General features: G+C 37.6%; 1 protein-coding gene across 4 annotated transcripts in view; it reads left to right on the forward strand.

Annotated features, from left to right (window-relative positions):
• GPBP1 (GC-rich promoter binding protein 1) overlaps positions 1 to 21909 on the forward strand; it is an 86923-nt gene that overhangs the window by 27398 nt on the left and 37616 nt on the right. For 3 of the 4 annotated variants that reach the window (XM_069492829.1, XM_069492828.1, XM_069492830.1), the window contains exon 3: positions 7197 to 7316. The exons of the other annotated variant lie outside the window; for it this stretch is intronic. In XM_069492829.1, the coding sequence (XP_069348930.1) occupies positions 7254 to 7316 (63 nt within the window). In that variant the 5' untranslated portion in view covers positions 7197 to 7253. The remainder of the gene's footprint in view (positions 1 to 7196; positions 7317 to 21909) is intronic. 4 annotated transcript variants of the gene reach the window in all.

Below are 21909 nucleotides of genomic sequence, written 5' to 3' on the forward strand. Positions count from 1 at the left end.
TCCAAAGTGCTGGGATTACAGGTGTGAGCCACCATGCCCAGTCTTCGAATTGCTTTTTAAAAGTTATTTTCCTTGACTATTACAACCTGATACTTTTGAAGATTTTGGGCCAGTTATTTCTTGTATCTCTTACATTGGCTTTTCTCATGTTTAGATTCAGGTTATGCATCTTTGGCCAAGAATATTACAGAAGTAAAGTGGTGCTTGTTTTGCTAATTGTTATGTGGTGCACAATTTCAATTTGTCTTTTATTGATGATGGTCACTTCATCTGTTGATTAAGGTGGCATTTGCCAGGCTATTTCACTGCAAAGCTGTAATAAATATTTTTTGGGATGTACATAATGAATTGTGTGATAACCTGTTCCTCAAGGTTTTTTTTTTTTGTTTATATATATTTATTTATATCTGTTTCTGGATTCATGGTTTCTTATTTTACTCAAGAGGTTAAAATGCATTACTCTCATTACTTTTTTTTATTGAGGTACAAGTCATAGTATGTAAAGTTAACGTCTTAAAGTATACAATTTATTGGCATTTAGTACATTCAAATACTTGGAAACCTACCACCTCTGTCAAGTTCCAGAGCATTTTTATCACCCCAAAATAAAACCCTGTAACTTTTAAGCAGTCACTACTCATTTCACCCCCCCCCAAAATAGTCCCTGGGAACACCAGTGTGCATGTTGTTTCTATGAATTTGCCTGTTGTGAATATTTCATATAACTGGAATCATATAATATGTGATCGGCTTCTTTAATTTAGCATGTTTTAGAAGTTCAATTCAGAATCATGTATTAGTAATTCATTCCTTTTTATGGCTAACATTCTGTTGTATATACCACATTAATTCATTTGTCTGTTGATGACATTTGGGATGTTTCCACCTTTTAGCTATTATGAACAGTATTTAGTGTACAAGTATTTAAGTACTTGTTTTCATTCCTTTTGGGTACATACGTAGTAATGATATTGCCAGGTTATGTGGTAATTCTGTGTTTTAACTTTTTGAGGAATTGCTAAACTGTTTTCCACAATGGTTGCATCATTTTACCTTCACATTAACAATGTGTACAAGGGTTCCAGATTCTCCACAGTTTTGCTAACACTTTTCAGTTTTTTCTTTCTTTGATTGTAGCCATTCTAGTGGGTGTAAGGTATCTTATTGTGGTTTTGATTTGCTTTTACCTAATGAAAACTGATGTTAAGTATATTTTAGGTACTCATTGGCCATTTATAGATCTTCTTGGGAAAAATAACCTGTTCAGTCCTTTACCTATTTTTTTTTTTAATTTTTTAATTTTTTTTGAAACAAGAGTCTCACTTTGTTGCTCGGGCACTGGGCTAGAGTGCCGTGGCGTCAGCTTAGCTCACAGCAACCTCAGACTCTTGGGCTCAAGCAATCCTCCTGCCTCAGCCTTCCAAGTAGCTGGGAGTACAGGCACATGCCAGCAGCCCGGCTAATATTTTCTATTTTTAGTTGTTTGGCTAATTTCTTTCTATTTTTAGTAGAGATGGGGTCTCGCTCTTGCTCAGGCTGGTCTTGAACTCTTGAGCTCAAGCAATCCTCCTGTCTCGGCTTCCCAGAATGCTAGGATTACAGGCGTGAGCCACTGCGCCTGGCCCACTGTTTTGAGCACTGTAGCTTTATAGTAAGTTTTGAAATAGGGAAGTTTGAGTCTTATAACTTTATTCTTCTTTTTCCATATTGTTTTTGATATTTACAGCCCATTCCAGTTCCAGTTGAATTTGAGAGTAGCCTTTTCTATTTCTGCAAAAAAGACTGTTGGAATATTAATAGGGATTATGTTGAATCTGTACATCAAATTGGGTAGTATTGCTATCTTAACAATGTTAAGTTTTCCAATCCTCAAACATGGGAATGTCTTTCTATCTCTTTAGGTCTTTTAAAATTTCTTTCAGCAATGCTTTATAGTTTCTAGTGTACAGGTCTTAGACTTTCTTGACTAAATTTATTTATAGATATTTTGTAGTTTTAGACGCTATTATGAATGGAATTCTTTTTTTTTTGGATTTTTAGTACAAGTATATACAGATATACAAATTTTGTGTGTTAATCTTGTATCTTGCTGTGTTGCTGAATTTGTTAGCTCTAGTTTTTTTCTGGATTGTAGAATTTCTGTATATAAGATCATGTCATCTGTGAAAAGGAATAATTTACTTTTCCTTTCTAAGTTGGATTCCTTCCTTCCTTCCTTCCTTTCTTTCTTTCTTTTTTTTCTGATTTAGAGGGGATCTTGTTATGTTGCCTAGGCAGGAGTACAGTGGCTATTCACAAGCGAGATCATTGCACAGTACAGCACACTATATATAGTTCCTAGGCTCAAGAAATCCTTCCGCTTCTGCCTCCCGAGAAGCTGTGACTTCAGGTGCTCAGCACTGAGCTGACTCTAGATGCTTTTCATTTCTTTTCTTGCCTAATTACTGTGGCTGGAGCTTCCAGAGTACAGTGTTGAATAAAGGTGGTAAAAACGGGCATCCTTCTCTTGTTCCTGATCTCAAGGGGAAAGCTTTCAGTATTTCACTGTTGCATACTATGTGCTGTGGGTTTTCCAAAGATACTCTTTGTCAGGTTGAGAAAGTTTCCCTCTAGTCCTAGTTTGTTGAATATATTTTTATAATGAAAGGGTGTTGAATTTTGTTAAATGTTTTTTCTGATTAATGTTCATCGATTTAGATTTGGTTTACGAGTTTTTCTTTTCTTTTAAAGAGATGGCGTCTCACTCTGTCACCTGGGCTGGAGTGCAGTGGCATGGTCATAGCTCACTGCATCCTTGAACTCACGGGCTCAAATGATCCTCCTACCTTTGCCTCCTGAGTAGTTGGGACTACAGGTGTGCACCAGCAGCCCACTAATTTTTTTGAAATTTAAAATTTTTTTTTAGAGATGGAGTCTCTCACTGTGTTGCCTAGGCTGGTCTTGAACTCCTGGGCTCACGCAGTCCTCCTGCCTCAGTCTCCCATAGCTGAGATTATAGGCTGAACCCACTGTCCCCAGCTCCAGTTTGATGGTATTTTGTTGAGGATTTTTACTCTATACTCTGCCTGTAGGTTAGAATTCCTGAACTATTTTTTGGTTATTTAGGGTGTTTTTGATGGGCTTTGTCACCTGGGCTAGAGTGCCATGGTGTCAGCCTAGCTTACAGCAACCTCAGACTTCTGGGCTCAAGAGATTTTCCTGCCTCAGCCTCCTAGAGTAGCTGAGACTACAGGAGCTGGGCACTACGCAGGGCTAATTTTTCTATTTTTAGTAGAGATGGAGTTTCACTCTTGTTCAGGCTGATCTCCTCAAGAGAGCCTCCCAGAGTACTAGGATTATAGGTGTGAGCCACTGCACCTGGCCGGCATTGTGATTTTTAAAACTTGTTTTTAAGATACCTAAAATATAAATCATTATAAAGACAGTAAGCTTGATGTTCATTCTGATGGGATCAATTTGAATGTTTTTGTTTGGAAATAAGTGGCATAAATTTGGTAGGTTCGAAAGTAAAACATAACAAGAAATAGGAAAAGTTCCATTTATTTGTGTACTTTTGCCAAAGCATATTATATTTCAATCTGAAGAATAGTATTTTGGACTTACATCCTTTATTTATTTATTTATTTATTTATTTTAAATTCAGGCATATACTCTTAAAGATGTACACTTAGGCTTTTCCCCGTAAAACCAACTTTCCCTCAGAGAAATTTTTGTTGTCAGTGGATTTCATCCATCATTTCAGGAACAAGTTGTAAATTGGGTGAGAGATGAAAATTTAGGGTTTTTGTATCTGCAGTATTTATAACTCTTAACTCCTTATGTCCACCTGGGACCTTCAGACTTTATAATGGATTCTGATAGGAGATTTCTAATGAGCTGTGGTATCTTGACTTCTGGGATTGTGTTTTTTGGGGTAGGGAGTAGGGGCAGTAGTCTTATATGTACCAGTTGATGTACCAGTTGTTAAACATGAAAGAAAATACATAAACATTTTTAGTTAGTCCATTTCTAATGTTTGCATTTGGGTTGCCATAACCAAATACCACAGACTGGGTGGCTTAAATAACAGAAATTTATTTTCTCACAGTTTTGGAGGCTGTAAGTTCAAGATCAGGGCGTCAGCAGAGGTTGGTTGCTTCTGAGATCTGTCTCCTTGACTTGCAGATGGCCACCCTCTTGCTGCCTTTTCATAGGGTCTTTGCTCTGGGCATGCATCCCTGGTGTCCCATTGTTTCCAAATTTCCTCTTATAAGGACACAGTCTGATTGGAGTCAGACTCACTTGGATAGGTTCATTTTAAGTTGATCACTTGTTTAAAGAATTTATCTCCAAATATTGATATATCCTAAAGTATTTGGGGTTATGACTTAAATGTATGAATTTGGGGAGGGGGCATAGTTCAGCCTATAACTTTATTACACAGGAAAGAAAGCTGAAATGAAAACCAGATGACACAAGGCACAGTTAAAATGAGTGGAGTAGAACTTCGAAATATTGCTCTTTACCTTTTTTTCAGAACATGAATTAACTTCTGCCATGAGCTATTCATACTTTATTCTTTTTTTTCTTTTTCTTTTTTTTTTTTTTGAGACAGAGTCTCACTCTGTTGTCCAGGCTAGAGTGAGTGCCGTGGCGTCAGCCTAGCTCACAGCAACCTCAAACTCCTGAGCTCAAGGGATCCTCCTGTCTCAGCCTCCCGAGTAGCTGGGACTACAGGCATGCACCACCATGCCCGGCTAATTTTTTCTATATATATTTTTAGCTGTCCATATAATTTCTTTCTATTTTTAGTAGAGATGGGGTCTTGCTCTTGCTCAGGCTGGTCTCGAATTCCTGAGCTCAAACGATCCGCCCACCTCGGCCTCCCAGAGTGCTAGGATTACAGGCGTGAGCCACCGCGCACGGCCCATACTTTATTCTTTAAGAACTAGATTTATATTAAAATTTATAAAGACACTGCAGGAACAAATAGGTGATTTTAGTGGTTTGCCTCCAGGGATAATTTTCAGTTTATAACTTTTCACTTAACCCTTTCCTATGATACCTTTTTTTTTTTTTTAAATGATAAACTTTTAAATTTTTGGTTATTTTAAGTTCTCTGGAGCTTCTTGTGAATTTTTATTTGGTGCAAACTTTATAATTTCTCTTTCCCATTGAGTTACTGAACCTATAATTTTAGAGAGTTTGCAACAAAAAGTTGTTGGAAAAACATATACCACACAGCACTGTTTAGTATTTAACTTCATGTTAAAAGAGATAATATAAAATTCCTTTATGATTCTAAGACCTTTTAGTTTTCATTTTTCACAAGACTTCTAAATGTAATGCAGATAGAAATAAAACTCCCGAATGTATATTTTGATTAGGCACATTTTTTTTGGAGGGGCTTGGGGAGACAGGGTCTTACTGTGTTGCCCAGGCTTGAGTGCAGTGGCATCATAACTCACTGCAACCTCAATCGCCTGGCCTCAAGTAGTGGTCCTGTCTCAGCCTCCCAAAGTGATAGAATTACAGACATGAGCCACCGCAGCACAGCCTAGTTACACTCTTAAAACAAAATTTATTATTTGTTTCATGAGTGTTTTATTGGAATTCATCTTAGGTTTTTCAAATTGTATCAGGGTTTTTCTTCCTTAACTTATATGAGCATTTAAACATTTTCACTTTCAGTGTGAGTTTTAACCCATTATATTTATTTCTTATATCTGGATACTCTTAATAGAACAGCACAGTTTTGGGTAGTGAAATTAGAATATTTCTGTAACATCCTGAAAATCTTATTTTAATACTTTAGGAAATTCATATGGCTTTTAAAAAATTCTGCCTTAGCTCTTAAATATTTGAAAGAAGAGTTTTGAAAGTATAAAATCAACAGTGGTATTTCATTTAGCAGTTATTTGTTAAAATTTCTCTTTTAGATTATTATGTAGTTGTAAACATAAAGCATTATACTAATTTGTTATTAGTAAATGTAGATATTTTGATGTTTAGAAATTTCATTTAGAAAGGTTGACCAAAATAGTCTAAGCTCTATATTTATTTCATTTTTTATTTTATTATTTTTTTCTGGCAGAGATGATCGCATGATAAGCTCTATATTGAAATGAGAACAGTTACCGAGTTGACTTGTGCCTCATTTAAAAAAAATTCTGAATTTACTATGTTTAGATTGGTCTGGCAACTTGAAACTTTTATTGATACAGTTGAGACAGCCTCTGGAAAATTAAAATTCAGAATGCAGAAGAACAGTAGTTTCTAAAGTATTTTAAAATTTTGTTATGATGATTGTAATTATAAAAAACTTTTTATTATGGAAGTTTTCATACACTTGTACCAACATACAGCTTTAGTGTTTACAAACATGGACAACCTTGTTTCAGCTATACCCCCATCAGCACTCTCTAGTTTATTTTAAAACAAAGTCCGATGTATCTTCCTTTTAAAACATTATAATCACCATACCATTATCACATCTAAGTGATTATTAATTCCTTAGTGCCATTTAATGTCCAGCTTATGTCCACATTTCTGCTGTTTCATACTTTTTTTTTTTAAAAAGATTGATTTGTTCGAGTAAGGATACATGTTAGGTGCATGCATGTATTTGATTGATCTGTCTATTAAATACTGTTATTTGTTGAAGAAACCAGATTATTTGATGTTTGGAATAGTCTGTGATCTAAATTTGGCAGATTATTTCTCCCAGATGTGTTTTAACTTTTCCTCTATCTTGAATTTCTTGCTATTGGTAGTTAGATCAGATTTCAAATTCCATTTGGGGTGGGAGCAAGAATATATCATAGATGGTAATGTGTACTTCATATTGCATCAGATCAGGAGACACTTGGTGTCTATTTGTCTATTTGATTTTTAAAAATAAGTTTTATTGAGGTATACTTTGTGAAAAAATGAACAATTTTAAGTTGATAATCTGATGAGTTTTGACAAATGTGAACAGTTGTATAACCATCACCACAAGCAAGATAATACTCAGTTAGCCAGAAAATTCCCTCTTGCCCTGTGCAGTTATTACCCCTGCCATGAGCTGTTTTTTTTTTTTTTTAATCACTATTGTTTCGCTTTTCCTAGATTTTCATTATAAATGGAACATTGTAGTAGTAAGTTCATTGCAATTTAAAGAAGATAATTTTTGGCCAGGAGCTACAGGTCTAATTCCTTCCATTTTTGTACGACAGGGACTTGCCATGAGGTGTTGAAGCCTTGTTTCATTGAGTTGGAGAGACTGGACCTAAATGGCGCAGCATGACTTTGCTCCAGCCTGGCTTAATTTTCCTACTCCACCATCATCAACAAAGGTACTCTTTCCTGCATCTCTCTTTTTGTGTACCCGACTCTCTTTCATTCATGTTCTACACAAATGAAATTAAAATGTAAAGGTTTAATATCTTTGCAGAGAAGTACATTTATATTATCATCTAAGTTATTTCATGTTTAGTTTAGTGGTTTTATAAGTTTAAAAGTCAGTTTTCAATATACCATCAATATACTAGACCATTTACTTCCAAGTTGCCTTTTGTAGTAATCAGTGTTCCACAAATTTTAATTCATACCAGATACTTTGAACATTGCTCATTATAAATCTTACCTTTTTCTATACTATTTTTTACTATCTTATATTGATAGCCCTTTTAGATAATAATGCTACCTAGCATACATCATGTACTTTAGTTGCAAAGTGCTTTGCCAAACTTTATCTAATTTGAGTACCTATCCAAGAATGTGGTGATTTAGAACTTGTTTTTAGTCCTTGCTGTACTCATTTTAAATATTGACCTTCTTTAATGCACTTGGGAAAAGTGAAATGATTGAGTTGCAGAGTAAAGGATGTGTACACAGTCACTGTGGGATGAAGGTGGTTTTATCAGGGCTCTCTGACTGTCTTTTACTGATCTTTTCTGTAAAGCTGTCTGCCTCATTTGATATCACACCCCCATGTGTTGGGTTCCATTAATTGCCAGCGGATTGCTCTGTTGTTTTCAGCAATGCCTGGGGGCATTAATTGCAATATGCTCAGATCCAATTTAATTAGGGCAGGCCTGGGTTTTGGGGCCAGTGTTCTGAGGTTCATTCTGACCCCAGTAGGGCTCTTCATAGCTGTCTCTTTCCCTGGTTCTTTCTGAATTAGCTGGCCTGTGGTTCAGTTTATTGTTCTTCATTAAGAGGAACTCCAGGCTCCTCTTGTTTTCTTACCACCAGAATCTTGTTTCTGAAAGTGTCCTCAGCCTTGACTTTTCCCACACTGTTTGAAATAAAGTCAGTTCCTTTGAGGTCTGCTTCTCACCTGGGCAAAATCTCTGAGCCACTATTCCAGGCACTGGGTGGAGCAGTTTGCCTCTCAGTATGGAACTTCTGTCCTGTTAGGTAACTGGGGCAAGGGCAGTTGGAGCCTATTGGTACTTTGAGAGCCTATTGGTACTTTGAATCTGGTGTAGAGCCATCATCCTATGAGTGAGAGATAGAGGAAAGGAGCCCCTGATTTTTTGGCTGTACTTACCACCAATTTAACTGATTCAACTGAAATTGGAAGGGAAGAGAAATATTGGGAGCCTGCCCCTCCCAGTAAGCTGTCCCTCTTGTTTAGGAGCTGATGGGGTGAGGACCCGGTCTTCTTAGTCACAGCTGCCCAGAGTGGGCGAGAGGTTTAGTGGGTTGTAGCTCAAGAACCACAGATTCTTGAAGTTCTGAGTTTTAGTAGTTCTGAACTAGCACAACTGGTAAGTTTTATTAAAAACAAACACTTGGGACAGACAGTCTCTGTAAATTATCCTAAAGGCACAAAGCAAGTGAAGAAACAATTTTTTCAAGAAAATCTAAAATTTGGTAAGATTTCTATACTATTCATCTAAGAACCTGCTTAACTTTTCCCCTGTTGATCATATGTTTTAAAAAAATTGAAGGTTTTCGAAGTCTTTCCATATATCTGGAAGACTGATTTTTCACATGAATGAGGCTTTGAATTTCAGGAGTAATGTGAATTTTATAATATTGTTACATACCAGGAGTCACTAATCTAAGAAATGTTTATTTTACTTAAAAATATCAAGCAGAGGCCGGTCACGGTGGCTCACGCCTGTAATCCTAGCACTCTGGGAGGCTGAGGCAGGAAGATCGCTTGAGGTTGGGAGTTTGAGACCAGCGAGAGCCTGTGTCTACTAAAAATAGAAAAATTAGCCAGGCATTGTGTCGTGCACCTGTAGTCCCAGCTACTCGGGAGGCTGTGGCGGGAGGATTGCTTGAGCCCAGGAGTTTGAGGTTGCTGTGAGCTAGGCTTGACACCATTGCACTCTATTCAGGACAACACAGTGAGACTTTGTCTCAAACAAACAAACAAAAAAGATCAGGCAGAAGGTGCTCTAATAAAAAAAAAAAGAATAGTTTTTTAATGAAGCCTTGACAACATAAAAAATAGAATAGTTTTTACAGATATATTTACAAACATCCAAAACTGTTGTAGAGCATTGAAATTGTCATCTATTCTCCAATGTGCTAAGAAGAAAGCCCTCGAAGCCAAATACTAGAAAATGGGCTTTTTGGGTAGATTATACGCCACTAGTGATTTTTTTTTTTTTTTTTTTTTTTTTTTTTGAGACAGAGTCTCACTTTGTTGCCCAGGCTAGAGTGAGTGCTGTGGCGTCAGCCTAGCTCACAGCAACCTCAAACTCCTGAGCTCAAGGGATCCTCCTGTCTCAGCCTCCCGAGTAGTTGGGACTACAGGCATGCACCACCATGCCCGGCTAATTTTTTCTATATATATTTTTAGCTGTCCATATGATTTCTTTCTATTTTTAGTAGAGATGGGGTCTCGCTCTTGCTCAGGCTGGTCTCGAACTCCTGAGCTCAAACGATCCGCCCACCTCGGCCTCCCAGAGTGCTAGGATTACAGGCGTGAGCCACTGCGCCCGGCCGCCACTAGTGATTTTTAAAAAACTGATAGTCTGATTGCAAAGTGGGAAATATCAGCATATTTCTTCTGATAAAAGTCATAATGTGATATTTTTGATTAGGTCACCTTGTTAGTTTGAAGAGCTTTTGGGAGCCTTTCTTCCAGCGTTGTCTATTGTATGGACATATAAAAAAAACTACAGGTGGTCATAGATGATCCACCTGTAATTGTCTAAGTATTTGCCTCTAAAGAGGAAATTAGAATAGAAGGAGGCCCATATAATTAAGAAATAAACTCTTTATTTTTAGGAAAGTATCTTTCTCATAAATAACAGTTAATTTCTTATCACTTCTGAGATTTTTCATAGTAATTTATACTTTTGGTTCAGTCAAGCTGTGTTCATTTAGGTAGGAAGTAATTCCTGTAGGTGTTTTGGCTTTTCTAGACTATAAGACCTGTGTAAAAAGGGAAAACAAATCATTTTTCTTGTCTGCTCAGCATAGGACACTTCTGTGACCAGATGTGTGGAAGGTCCCCCCCCCCCCACCAAGGAGTTCTCTAGCAGACTCCAACTGGGTATCCCAGAATTCATTTCAATTCTGACTGACATGATCCACCTGGATATAGATCTGACAGATTTAGTGCTCAGTCCCACAAGACTGCCCCCACTTCAGATGCCAATTGCAAGTCTGGGTGACCTGTACTTCTGACTAGCTACAAACTAGGGTTTCTGTGACCCCTCCTTGAGTTTGACTAATTTGCTAGGATGGCCCTCAGAACTTAGGAAACACTGAGGTTTGCTAGTTAGTTATAAAGGGTACTGACGAATAGATGGATAAGGTGAGGTATTTGTGTGTAGGGTGGGTACATGGAGCTTCCTTGCCCTCTCTGGGTATACCATGCTCCCAGCACCTTCACGGGTTTTTCAACTGTTGATCAGTGAATGGGGCTGAAAGTTCCTATCCTAATCACTTGGTCTTTTTAGTGACTTGCCCTATCCTGAGGCTATCCAGCAGCCCCACTCTAAGTACCTGTAGCATAAACTGGAGAGTTATCTCAGGGGCTAACTACAAATAACAAAAGATACTCCTATCACTCTAAAAATTCCAGGGATTTTAAAAAGAAGCTGTATGACAGGAATCTGGGACAAAGACCAAATATATTTCATATTATCCCACATACTGTCAAAGCAGAGACCAGTTCTAATAATTACTATGTTTTCTGCAATGCTCTATACTTAAAATTACTCTGAAGGTACCGGTTTAGTCTCCTTTTTCAAAATGCTTACGACCCAGAGGTGTTTTGGATTTTTTCAGGTTTTGTAATATTTGCATTATACTGGTTGAGCATCCTAATCTCAAAATCCAAAATGATACAATGAGCATTTCCTTTGAGCATCAAAAAGTTTCAGGTTTTGGATTAGAGATGTTCAACCCGTACCTTATTTCATCTAATCTAAGAAATTATTTATTGTAACATAATCTCTTTTATAGTTCCACTAAGGAAAAAAGAAATTAATATATAGACATTTTAAGAAGCAATCTTAAGTGTAGAAAAACTCTTTCGCAGTTATCTGAGTTAACCTTGGAATTGATTATAATTAATCCATGTGCCTTAATAAACTTTCACTTTTTTTTTCCTGTAGTGTCTTAATATCTGCTTGCCTATTTATGAGGCTTCTACTATGCTGAGACATACCTGTAGCCATATAGGCAGTTCTATTACACTTTATTTATTTATTTTTTTGAGTCAGGCTCTTGTTCTATTTTCCAGCTTGGAATGCAGTGACAATGCAATGATAGCTCGCTGCAACCTAGAACTCCTGGGCTTAAGTGATCCTCCCACTTCAGCCTTTTGAGTAGCTGGGATTACAGGTACATGCCACACCCTGCTAACTTAAAAAAAAAAAAAAAAAAGAGAGACGGGGTCTCATTGTGTTGCCCAGGCTGGTTTCAAACTCCTGGCCTCAAGCAATCCTTGGCCTCCCAAAGTGCTGGGATTAGGGCTTGAGTCACCATAGTCCATAACACTTTTTATTAAGCAGCTTTTATGGAAGTAATTTTATAATTTAGAAATTTACTCCCCATTAAGGACTTATCAGATAGTAACAAATTTGGTCCATAATATTTTGAAAAATATGCATTGAAGTGACAAAATTCTCCTAGACAATAGAATTTTAGAGTTGAAGATACATCTTAGCGATTGTCCTAAAGTCACCTATTTTATACATATGGATTTTTTGGAAGGTTAACTATAACTTGATTGTTTTCACATAGCTAATTACTGTGTACTTGACTAGAATCCTGTTTGCATCTGCTATTCTCTGCTCTTTCCATAGGACTCATTTGGAATTCTGTAAAACGATTAAAAATTTCAATTCACACTGTAAAAAGAGACTTGAAGTTAGGGAATGGAGACTTCTGCTGATTAAACTACTGAAATCACTTCTTGTCAGGGACTGTTTGCCCCTTTTCCCCTCAAGTGTAGGTCCCTGGAATTTGCTCCCTTGTCTCACTCATCCCCTCCCACGCCGCCAACTCATTTGCTCTCATCTGTCCTCTTAGTGGGTTTATTTTTCCATAGGCCTGCCTGGAGTCATATGAATTTCTTGCTTGCCTGTTTGTTTACTTTTCCTCTTTTGTCATTTTCTCTGAAATAGGTATAAGGCTTACTTTAATTTTTAAGGAGTTTCACAGCTAACATAAAACACATCAGTAAAAATTATCAGCATCTGAAAAGTTAAAAAAAAAAAAACACTTGTAAATAATACTTGTCTTCATTTAAAGTTAACCTGAAGTTAAGATTGATAATTGTTAATGTGTGGTGAAATCTTTTTTTTATTTTTGAGACAGAAATCTCAGTCCGTTGACTGGGCTAGAATGCCATGGTGTCAGCCTATCTCATAGCAGCCTCAAACTCCTGGGCTGAAGTAAACCTCCTGCCTCAGCCTCCCAAGTAGCTGGGACTACAGGCACTCGCCACCACACCCGGCTAATTTTTTCTATTTTTAGTAGAGATGGGTTCTCACTCTTGCTCAGGCTGGTTTCAAACTTCTGACCTCAAGCAATCCACCACGCTTGGCCAGTGAAATCCTTAGTGTTTTCTAAAACCTGCCTCTTGGTTAATGTTCGTAGGCCATCACAATGACGATGATTTTGTCTTAAATTAAAATTTGGAACTGCCTATTTTAACTTCTTCAAAAATTATCTCTAGAAGATGGTTATCAATTTCAACTATTAACTGGCAGTATTTGAGGTTTTTTTCTTTACCTAAAATGGTTTTGACAAACACATCTTTTAGTGATACTTCTTTTAGTATACATTGTTTGTGGCTTAATCTTTCATCTCTTGGAATCATTATTCGTGCATTACCATTTGTAACCTCTTGTTTGCTGCTGTAGACTTCTGTCTGCTCATATCATTTCCCCCTTTTTAATCTTGTCCTCAGTAAATGGAACCAGATGTTAATTACTATTGCATTCTCTATTAGAATGTAATGGGCAGTCTTTTATTAATTTTGTTTGGAAAGAGGATGTGAAGTCTTGAGTTAAGGGTAAAAATGTTTTCAGAACTGCACGTTAGTAATTTTGAGATGTGTAGAGTTTTAGCCCCATCATGTGGTGAAATTTTAAACTGCATGTGGGTGATTATATGTCTATGGCTTAAACGTAGTGGCTTTTGAACTGTTGATTGCAACCCATAGTGAGAAGTAAATTTTTCACAGGGTTTTTGTATTTAGGGTAGGTATAACTAAAACAATTTCATATGCCTATAGTGTACTAATATTTTCTGTTTTTGTCTTCTGTTCTTTTTTAGTCCATTAAACTGCCAATTGTGGCGGATTGATTTCATCATCTGTTAATGGATCCTGACTTAGTTTGAAAAGGAACATTTATATTATTGAAAGAATACTGGACAGAAGTAGTTACAGATACTGAAAAATTTAGGTAGCTAGGAAATTCCCTTTGTTTAAAATGCTGCTTATTCCCATTGACTTACCGTAGGAAGGATGACAAAATAATCCCTGGAAAACAGGCTGTTGTGTATTTTCATAGTTGTACTTATTTGAAGAAAGAAGATCCCAAGGGTGTGGTAGATGAGTGGTAGGAAATAGAAACAGAAAGTAGGCTGGGCGCGGTGGCTCACGCCTGTAATCCTAGCACTCTGGGAGGCTGAGGTGGGAGGATCAGTTGAGGTCAGGAGTTCAAGACCAGCCTGAACAAGAGCGAGACCCTGTTTCTACTAAAAATAGAAAAAATTAGCCAGACAACTAAAATTGGAAAGAATTAGCTGAGCGTGGTGGTGCACTCCTGTACTCCCAGCTACTTGGAAGACTGAGGCAGGAGGATCGCTTGAACCCAGGAGTTTGAGGTGCTTGTGAGCTAGGCTGACACCGCAGCCCTCTAGCCTGGGCAACAGAGCCAGACCCTATCTCCAAAAAAAAAAAAAGAGAGAAACAGTAAGAGAACTTTTTTTTAAAGATATGGGTTCTATCTGTATTGCACAGGCTGGTCTTGAACAATCCTCCTGCTTCAGCTTCCTGAGTAGCTGGGTCTAAAGACCTGTGCCACACATCACACTGGGCCTTTTTAAGCAGAACAAAATAGTGAAAAATGTGATGAAATTCCATTGCAATGAATATATTTTTGTATTTGTATTTGGTATCCTGTAGTTACCTTTAGAGCTAGAATGTAATAGAGCATTTCTGATTCTTTTATGGCAATATTTAAAAAACTGATTAATAATACTGTACTAAAATTTTGACAGTGTAAGCAATGTTAACTTGTATTGAAAACTTGTGCTATGTATTCTTTTAGGCTAACAGGATCAGAAAATCCAATCAGACTGTTGAAACTTCTGTGTAGAAGTTTGCTCTGTAGGTTTTTTTGTTAATTATTTCTGTATTCTGGGCATCAGAAAAAATAGAGAAAATTTCTAAAACTATTTTTAAAAACAATTCAAGAAAAAGATACTATAAGAGGGAATGGGTGGAGATGGTCTCTGCCTTGCTTGTTTTAATAGCTAATGTTTCTACATAACAGTCACTATGTAACAGGCAACAAAAATCTTACGTGGTAGATACTCTTGTTTTTTTTCTCTTATTTACAGACAAGGGAACTGAGTTTGAGAAATTAAGTAATTTGCTCCAAAGTACTAGAGCTGGAATAGGAACCCATGTGTGCCTAACTTTAAAATTCATCAGTTTAATAACTTTCTTTTCTTGATTATTAGGGAATAGACAAATTTTCGGAAGTGAAATGCTGGGATACTTTAATGTATGTGTACACCAGAATATATTTTTATCCTAGTCTAGATGAACAAGTGAGATAGCAACTTACTCCGTTTACTTTAAGGATGGCATCTCCAATATCTTTTTGTATAGTCAGTTATAGAGAATTACTCTCTTTTTCGGTGGGTATATAATCTTTTATTGAGTGTATTATACATGAATTATATAATTAGCTATCTGTTAAAGGACCAAGCTGCAGGAATATCTGAACATCTCTTGAATATATTTGTAAGGTAAATTCCTAGCAGAATTGCTAGGTCAGAAGGTTTGTACATTTTGGTAGATAATGCTTTACTTGTACCTATTTATAATCCCAGTACAATTTTATAAGGGGGCTAGCTTTTAAGTTTTGGCAACACTGGATGTTTTCAATTTTATATCTTTGTGAAATTAGATGAAAAATGGTATTTTGATTTCCATCGTTCAATTATGAGTGAGCATGTTTTTATGTTAGGAAGTATTTCTAAGAACTGCTTGTTCATGTAACCTATTAGTGATTTATAGTAGCTTTTTTTGTATTAGGGGATGTGTTTGCCATTTATTTTGCAAATACTTTCCTATAGCTTGTTTGTTGGATATTTTTAGAAAGACAAGGTTTTAATGAAATATTTAAACATACAAAGAAGCATAGAGAATAATTAAACACTGACCACCCAGTTAATTAAACGAATACTTATTAACCATCCAACATAGTCATATCTAAAATTTTTGCCATATTTGCTTTGTGTCTGTTTTTAGAAATAAAATACTACATTTATGGTCAAAGTCCGCTGTTTACTTCTTCACAATCCTGTTCTCATTTTCAGTTTTTCCTGGGGATATTCTCAGTGCATGTTCTTATAATTGCATGTGCAGTAAATACTGTTATATGTTTAAAATTTTTACATAAATTATTATCTGTCTTATATTTTTATATCTTGGAGATTTTTTTCCATGTTGATATCTGTAGATTTCGTGTAATTGTCTTGAACTATGTATATTAGATTTGTGCAAAAGTAATTTCAGTTTCGGATCATGAATTTTAAATCATCATAACTAGGCTCAAACACATCTTTATTAATCAAAATAGGAAGCATTACAATCAACACATTTTTGCCAACAAGAAATAAGTTTGTTTATTCTTGTAGCATAAAAATCATTCTTAGGGATTCGACGCACTCTTGGAAAGCATTTTCTGCATCTTGCTGGTTATGGGAATATTTGTCCCTGCAAATATTTGTCAAGATGGTTGAAGAAGTGGTAGTCGATTGGTGAGAGGTCAGGTGAATATGGCGGATGAGGGCAAAACTTTATAGCCCAATTCGTTCAACTTTTGAAGCATCGTGTGGTCAGGCGTCGTTGCACAGAAGAATTGGGCCCTTTCTGTTGACTAATGTCAGCTGTAGGCATTGCAGTTTTTGGTGCATCTCATTGATTTGCTGAGCATACTTCTTGGATGTAATGGTTTGTTGGGATTCAGAAAGCTGTAGTGGATTAGACCAGCACCAAACAGTGACCATGACCTTTTTTTGGTGCAAGTTTGGCTTTGGGAAGTGCTTTGGAGCTGCTTCTTGGTCCAACCACTGAGCTGGTCATCACCAGTTGTCATATATAATCCATTTTTCATGGCACATCACAATCTGAGAAATGGTTTGTTGTTGGGTACAAGAAGAGAAGGCGATACTTCAAAACGATGGTGGTTTTTTTTTTTTTGTTTGTTTTGTTTTTTTGATTTTTCTGTCAGCTCATGAGGCACCCACTTACCAAGGTTTTCACCTTTCCAATTTGCTTCAAATGCTGAACAACCGTAGAATGTTCAATGTTGAGTTCTTTGGCAACTTCTCGTGAGTTGTAAGAGGATCATCTTTGATGATTGCTCTCATTTGGTGGTTGTAAACTTCCAAGGGCTGGCCACTGCACTCCTCATCTCAAGGCTCTTGTCTCCTTGGCAAAATTTCTTGAACCACCACTGCACTGTACATTCGTTAGCAATTCCTGGGCCAAATGGGTTGTTGATGTTGCAAGTTGTCTCCACTGCTTTACATTTTGAACTCCAGTAAGAAAATTTGCTTTTTGTCTAACCTCATTTCCATAGTCTAAAATAAATAACAAGTAATAAGTCATTAGCAGAAAAACCCATAAAGCACGAAATGCACATTAAAATGACATACAACATAATCATATTTACTTAAGAATGTATTCCAGTATCAAAAGGCAAATTTTAACAATGCTAAAACTGCAGTTACTTTTGCACCAAACTAATAGTTTTCTATTTTGTGTCTGTATACCACATTTGTTCATTTAGGTTTAGATTGTTTATAACTTTTGGCTTTTAAAGAGAGTACTGCATTGAATAGTCTTATAATGTCTCCTTGTACACATGTGTAAACGTTTTTTAGGCCACTGTTTGTCAAACTTTAATAGGTATGAAAACAACCTGAGAATTTTGTTAACATGAAGATTCTGATTCAGTAGATCTGTACTGGGGCCCCAGAGTCTTAAAAAACTTGCAAGCGTTGCTGATTCTGCCTGTCTATGGACCACGCTTTGAATAACAATGCTCTGAAATATAGTTAGAAGTAAAATTGCTAGAACTTGACTAGACATTACCAGATTCCTCTCCCATGTGGTGGTCTAATTTATACCCCTGTATGCTATGTATAACTGTTCTCTTTGTATTCTTGCCAGAACTTTCAGGTTACCAGAAGTAACATTTTTGCCAATCTTTGTTATGAAATGCATTTTCACTGTTTCTTGGATGTTGTGATTTACATTTCTGTGAATTGCCTATTGAAATTCATTTATTTTTTCTTTTGGGTTGCTTTTCTTTTAGTACTGATTTAGGAAATACATATATGTGTATATGCACTTATTTACATATCATATTTAATGTCTTTAGAGTTACAGTTTTTTTTAGTCTTGCATGTATTTCAGTAGATATTTGGCTACATCTGTTGTTGCTATTTTAAATCCTATTTTTAAAAGGTTTTTAATACCAGCATCTTTTTAGCCCTATTATTTGTATTTCTTATGCATATTTTACTGTGCTGCCTATCAGTTTTTGAAGGGTCTGGTATTTTATCATCTTTGCAAGCTAACAAGCCAACCTGTTACTCTTTCATGAATATTGGCAGAAGATATGAGACCATTGGGTCTGAAACAGAGAACTTTATTACTCATGGCACAGCAAACCGCATAAGCATGATGTTGACACTGGTGCTTCATGCTCCCTAAGACCTTTGGGGCTTGACAGGGAGATTCCCAGGTGGATGCTACTCTTGCACTGAATTTAGGGGATCAACCACATTTATAATGAGCCCACTCTTTGTCCCCAAGGAAGATGTTAACCAATCCTCAATGTTGTTCACTGCAAACATGATTCTGAGAACTGGCCCATGCAAAGAGCAGTCAAGGCCTTGCATTTTTTGTGTACAAGCAAGAATGTTCAGGGATGCTCAGGGCTTTTGGTTTATTGCCTGTCTCTACACTCTACCCATCAGCTCTACATGTTTTTGGCCGAATTTAAATTTTCACATGATTGTTCCACTTTGTCACTCACTTTGATTAATCTGTCTGACAGAGACTAGGATCAAATCCATTTAATTTGTCTTATACAGCATTTAATTAAGGTGACTATTAACATCTTAAGCAGCAGGGTGAGGCCAAGATCCAGCCAAATGGAAATAAGTCCTGGAGAGGGGTGAATGGAGGGTGGGGACCAGTAGGTGATTCCCCCCCCCCCCCCCGCTGGCCCCCCAGCTTGGATATGGTCCCAGGCAACGCTATTATCCATTATAGTTCATTCGAGGGAGCTTTAACTGACCTGATTTTTGGTGTCATTAGATGGGCCAGAAAGCAACCCTCATTCTCAGTAGAGGACATTCTGTGGCTCATTCTCTCTCATGTGCAGACATACCACCCAAAGGGGCACAGGTCACTCTAGTTTGGAATCTGTTGTTAAACTTTATTTGGATTACTATTGCATTAGTTTATGAACATGGACAGTCACAAAGTAGTTGCAGCCTCAGTTGACATACATGCCATAACCTAAAACTGCTCAAGTATCTGGGTAAGCATATGAATTTTTTTTTTTTTTTTTTTTTTGAGGCAAGATCTCACTCTTGCTGAGGCTGGAGTGCAGTGGCCTGGTCATAGCTCACTGTAACTTCAAACTTCTGGGCTCAAGGGATCCTCCTGCCTTAGCCTTCCAAGTAGCTGGTACTGCAGGTGTGTGCCACCATACCTGGCTAATTTTTTAATTTTATTTTTTGTAGAGACAGAGTCTTGCTATGTGTCTGGGCCTCATATGATCCTCCTACCTTGGCCTCCTAAAGAGCGTATGATTTTTTATCAGTCAGTATGAAATAAGGTTGTGCCAGTCTGAGTGTTCAAATGCAGATTGAGGAGCTGCCATTGATGGCATCAGGCATAATAGGATAGTTGGGGACTTAGCCACATCCATGTGAATTTTTCTGATTTCAAAGCATATGGATGGAGGTGACAAATCTAGCAGTGTGTCAAGAATATCATCTCTTCCAGCTGCTGTTTGACTTAGGCAGTGATGCTGGTTTTAGGGGAGAAAGCATTAAAAAACTGTTTATCTTCCTCTGTGCACCTCCTAGGGTAAGGTATTTTCTCCCCAGGTACTGGAATTGTTTGCTTTCCCTCCCCAGCCATGAAATTGGTTATGTCCCAATTTCAATAGTGATTACTTAAGAGAAATGTCATCCCTTGCTTGTACCTAGACTTTTTTTTTTTTTTTTTTTTTTTTTTTTGAGACAGAGTCTCACTCTGTTGCCCAGGCTAGAGTGAGTGCCGTGGCGTTAGCCTAGCTCACAGCAACCTCAAACTCCTGAGCTCAAGCGATCCTCCTGTCTCAGCCTCCCGAGTAGCTGGGACTACAGGCATGCACCACCATGCCCGGCTAATTTTTTCTATATATATATTTTTAGCTGTCCATATAATTTCTTTCTATTTTTAGTAGAGATGGGGTCTCGCTCTTGCTCAGGCTGGTCTCGAACTCCTGAGCTCAAACGATCCGCCCACCTCGGCCTCCCACAGTGCTAGGATTACAGGCGTGAGCCACCGCGCCCGGCCTAGACTTTTTGTCTGGAGAAATTGGATGCGAATGGGACGAGGGCATTTTTATATAATTTACAGGGATATCCTTCACCTTGATTCACATAGGATACTGTTGGAGGAGTAGGTGAGCAGTGTACTCAAGCAAATGGTCATTGTCTTTATGGTGCAGGGGTGGGAAACCTGAGCTCTTCTGATTTCAAGATTTTTCTTTTTTAAGCACCAAAGGAGACAGGAAAAGCTTCATCTTTCTCTGCTGCACCCCTTTTAATAAAAGGATTTATTCTAAAGGCCACACTTAAGGACCTAGAATGCCAGGTTTCAGCTTATGGCCCCAGGGTTCCTTTTTGGTCACGCTGTCACCCAGAGGGTTGGCCTGGACTCCAGTTACTCTGAGGGGAAAGAAACATGTCTAGGGATGTTCAGGGCATTATCCTGAATTTAAAAAAAATATCTCTGTAATCTCATAACTCCTAATTGCTTTCATACTGGTTATACCCAGGAAGTGGATATGAGATGATTTCTTTAGTTATGCTGCATTCATTGACCAGTCTTATAATAATAAGGTGTGTGAGACGAAGGAGGTATAGAGTTTTAACTTGTTTTGAGTGAATTTCAAGGAGGCTTTTCTAGTACTTATTAATGCCAGATGCCTGTGGATGGTAGGAAGCATGGAATGTCCATTGGGTATGTTAAATATTGGCCCTGCAAGGTATTCCTAAAAATGTTTCAACGGCGGTAAGGTACCATCGGTAGCTCCAAGAATTAGTCAGAAGTATGATATAGTTCCCCCTGTGTGATGTGGCCTCCTTCACAAGTAGGCCAACTTTTGGTCGGTGTTTTAAGTTAGCATGCAGTGGTGGCTTCTGCATCAAAAAGATAGTCTTTCGTTTTGTGGCCAACCTATGATAGTGGATGTGTGTTGTCATGTCAGGTGTAATGATGGATCCAGGCATCATGCTACAAACTTGATCTTCTTTTAGTTGCTTTTGATACCAGTCACTTTCATTAGAGAAAAGGCCCTTATTGTGAGCCTCTTACATGAGTGACTCAAACTGTCTTAGCAGCCCCAAATTTTCAGTTTGGGACCCCATAGAGGTATGGTTTTAATCTGCTAGTCTGTTGTTTTTTAGGGTATCAGATGAGATGACTTGGCTATTGGCTGGTAATAGTGTAAGAGTCAAAATAAAAAAATGTAGTCCTAGCATTCTGGGAGGCTGAGGCGGGTGGATCACTCAAGGTCGAGACCAACCTGAGCAAGAGCGAGATCCCATCTCTACTAAAAATAGAAAGAAATTAGCCAAACAACTGAAATATATACAAAAAAATTAGCCGGGCGTGGTGACGCATGCCTGTAGTCCCAGCTATTTGGGAGGCTGAGGCAGAAGGATTGCTTGAGCCCAGGAGTTTGAGGTTGCTATGAGCTAGGCTGACGCCACGACACTCTAGCCCAGAGAACAGAGTGAGACTCTGTCTCCACAAAAAAAAAAAAAAAAAAGGTAGTCCTTATAAATATTCTCTAAGGCAAGGATCATAGCTTCTATTTTAGCCCATTGTGCTGTCTTACCCAGAGAAGTTGTTGGGGCTGATTGGCTGCTGCTGTCCAATGGACACCATCATCTTTTAACTTAGTAGAACCATCAGTGAATTAGGCCCAG

The sequence above is a fragment of the Eulemur rufifrons genome, chromosome 17, assembly GCF_041146395.1.
Source record: "Eulemur rufifrons isolate Redbay chromosome 17, OSU_ERuf_1, whole genome shotgun sequence".
NCBI lineage: Eukaryota > Metazoa > Chordata > Mammalia > Primates > Lemuridae > Eulemur > Eulemur rufifrons.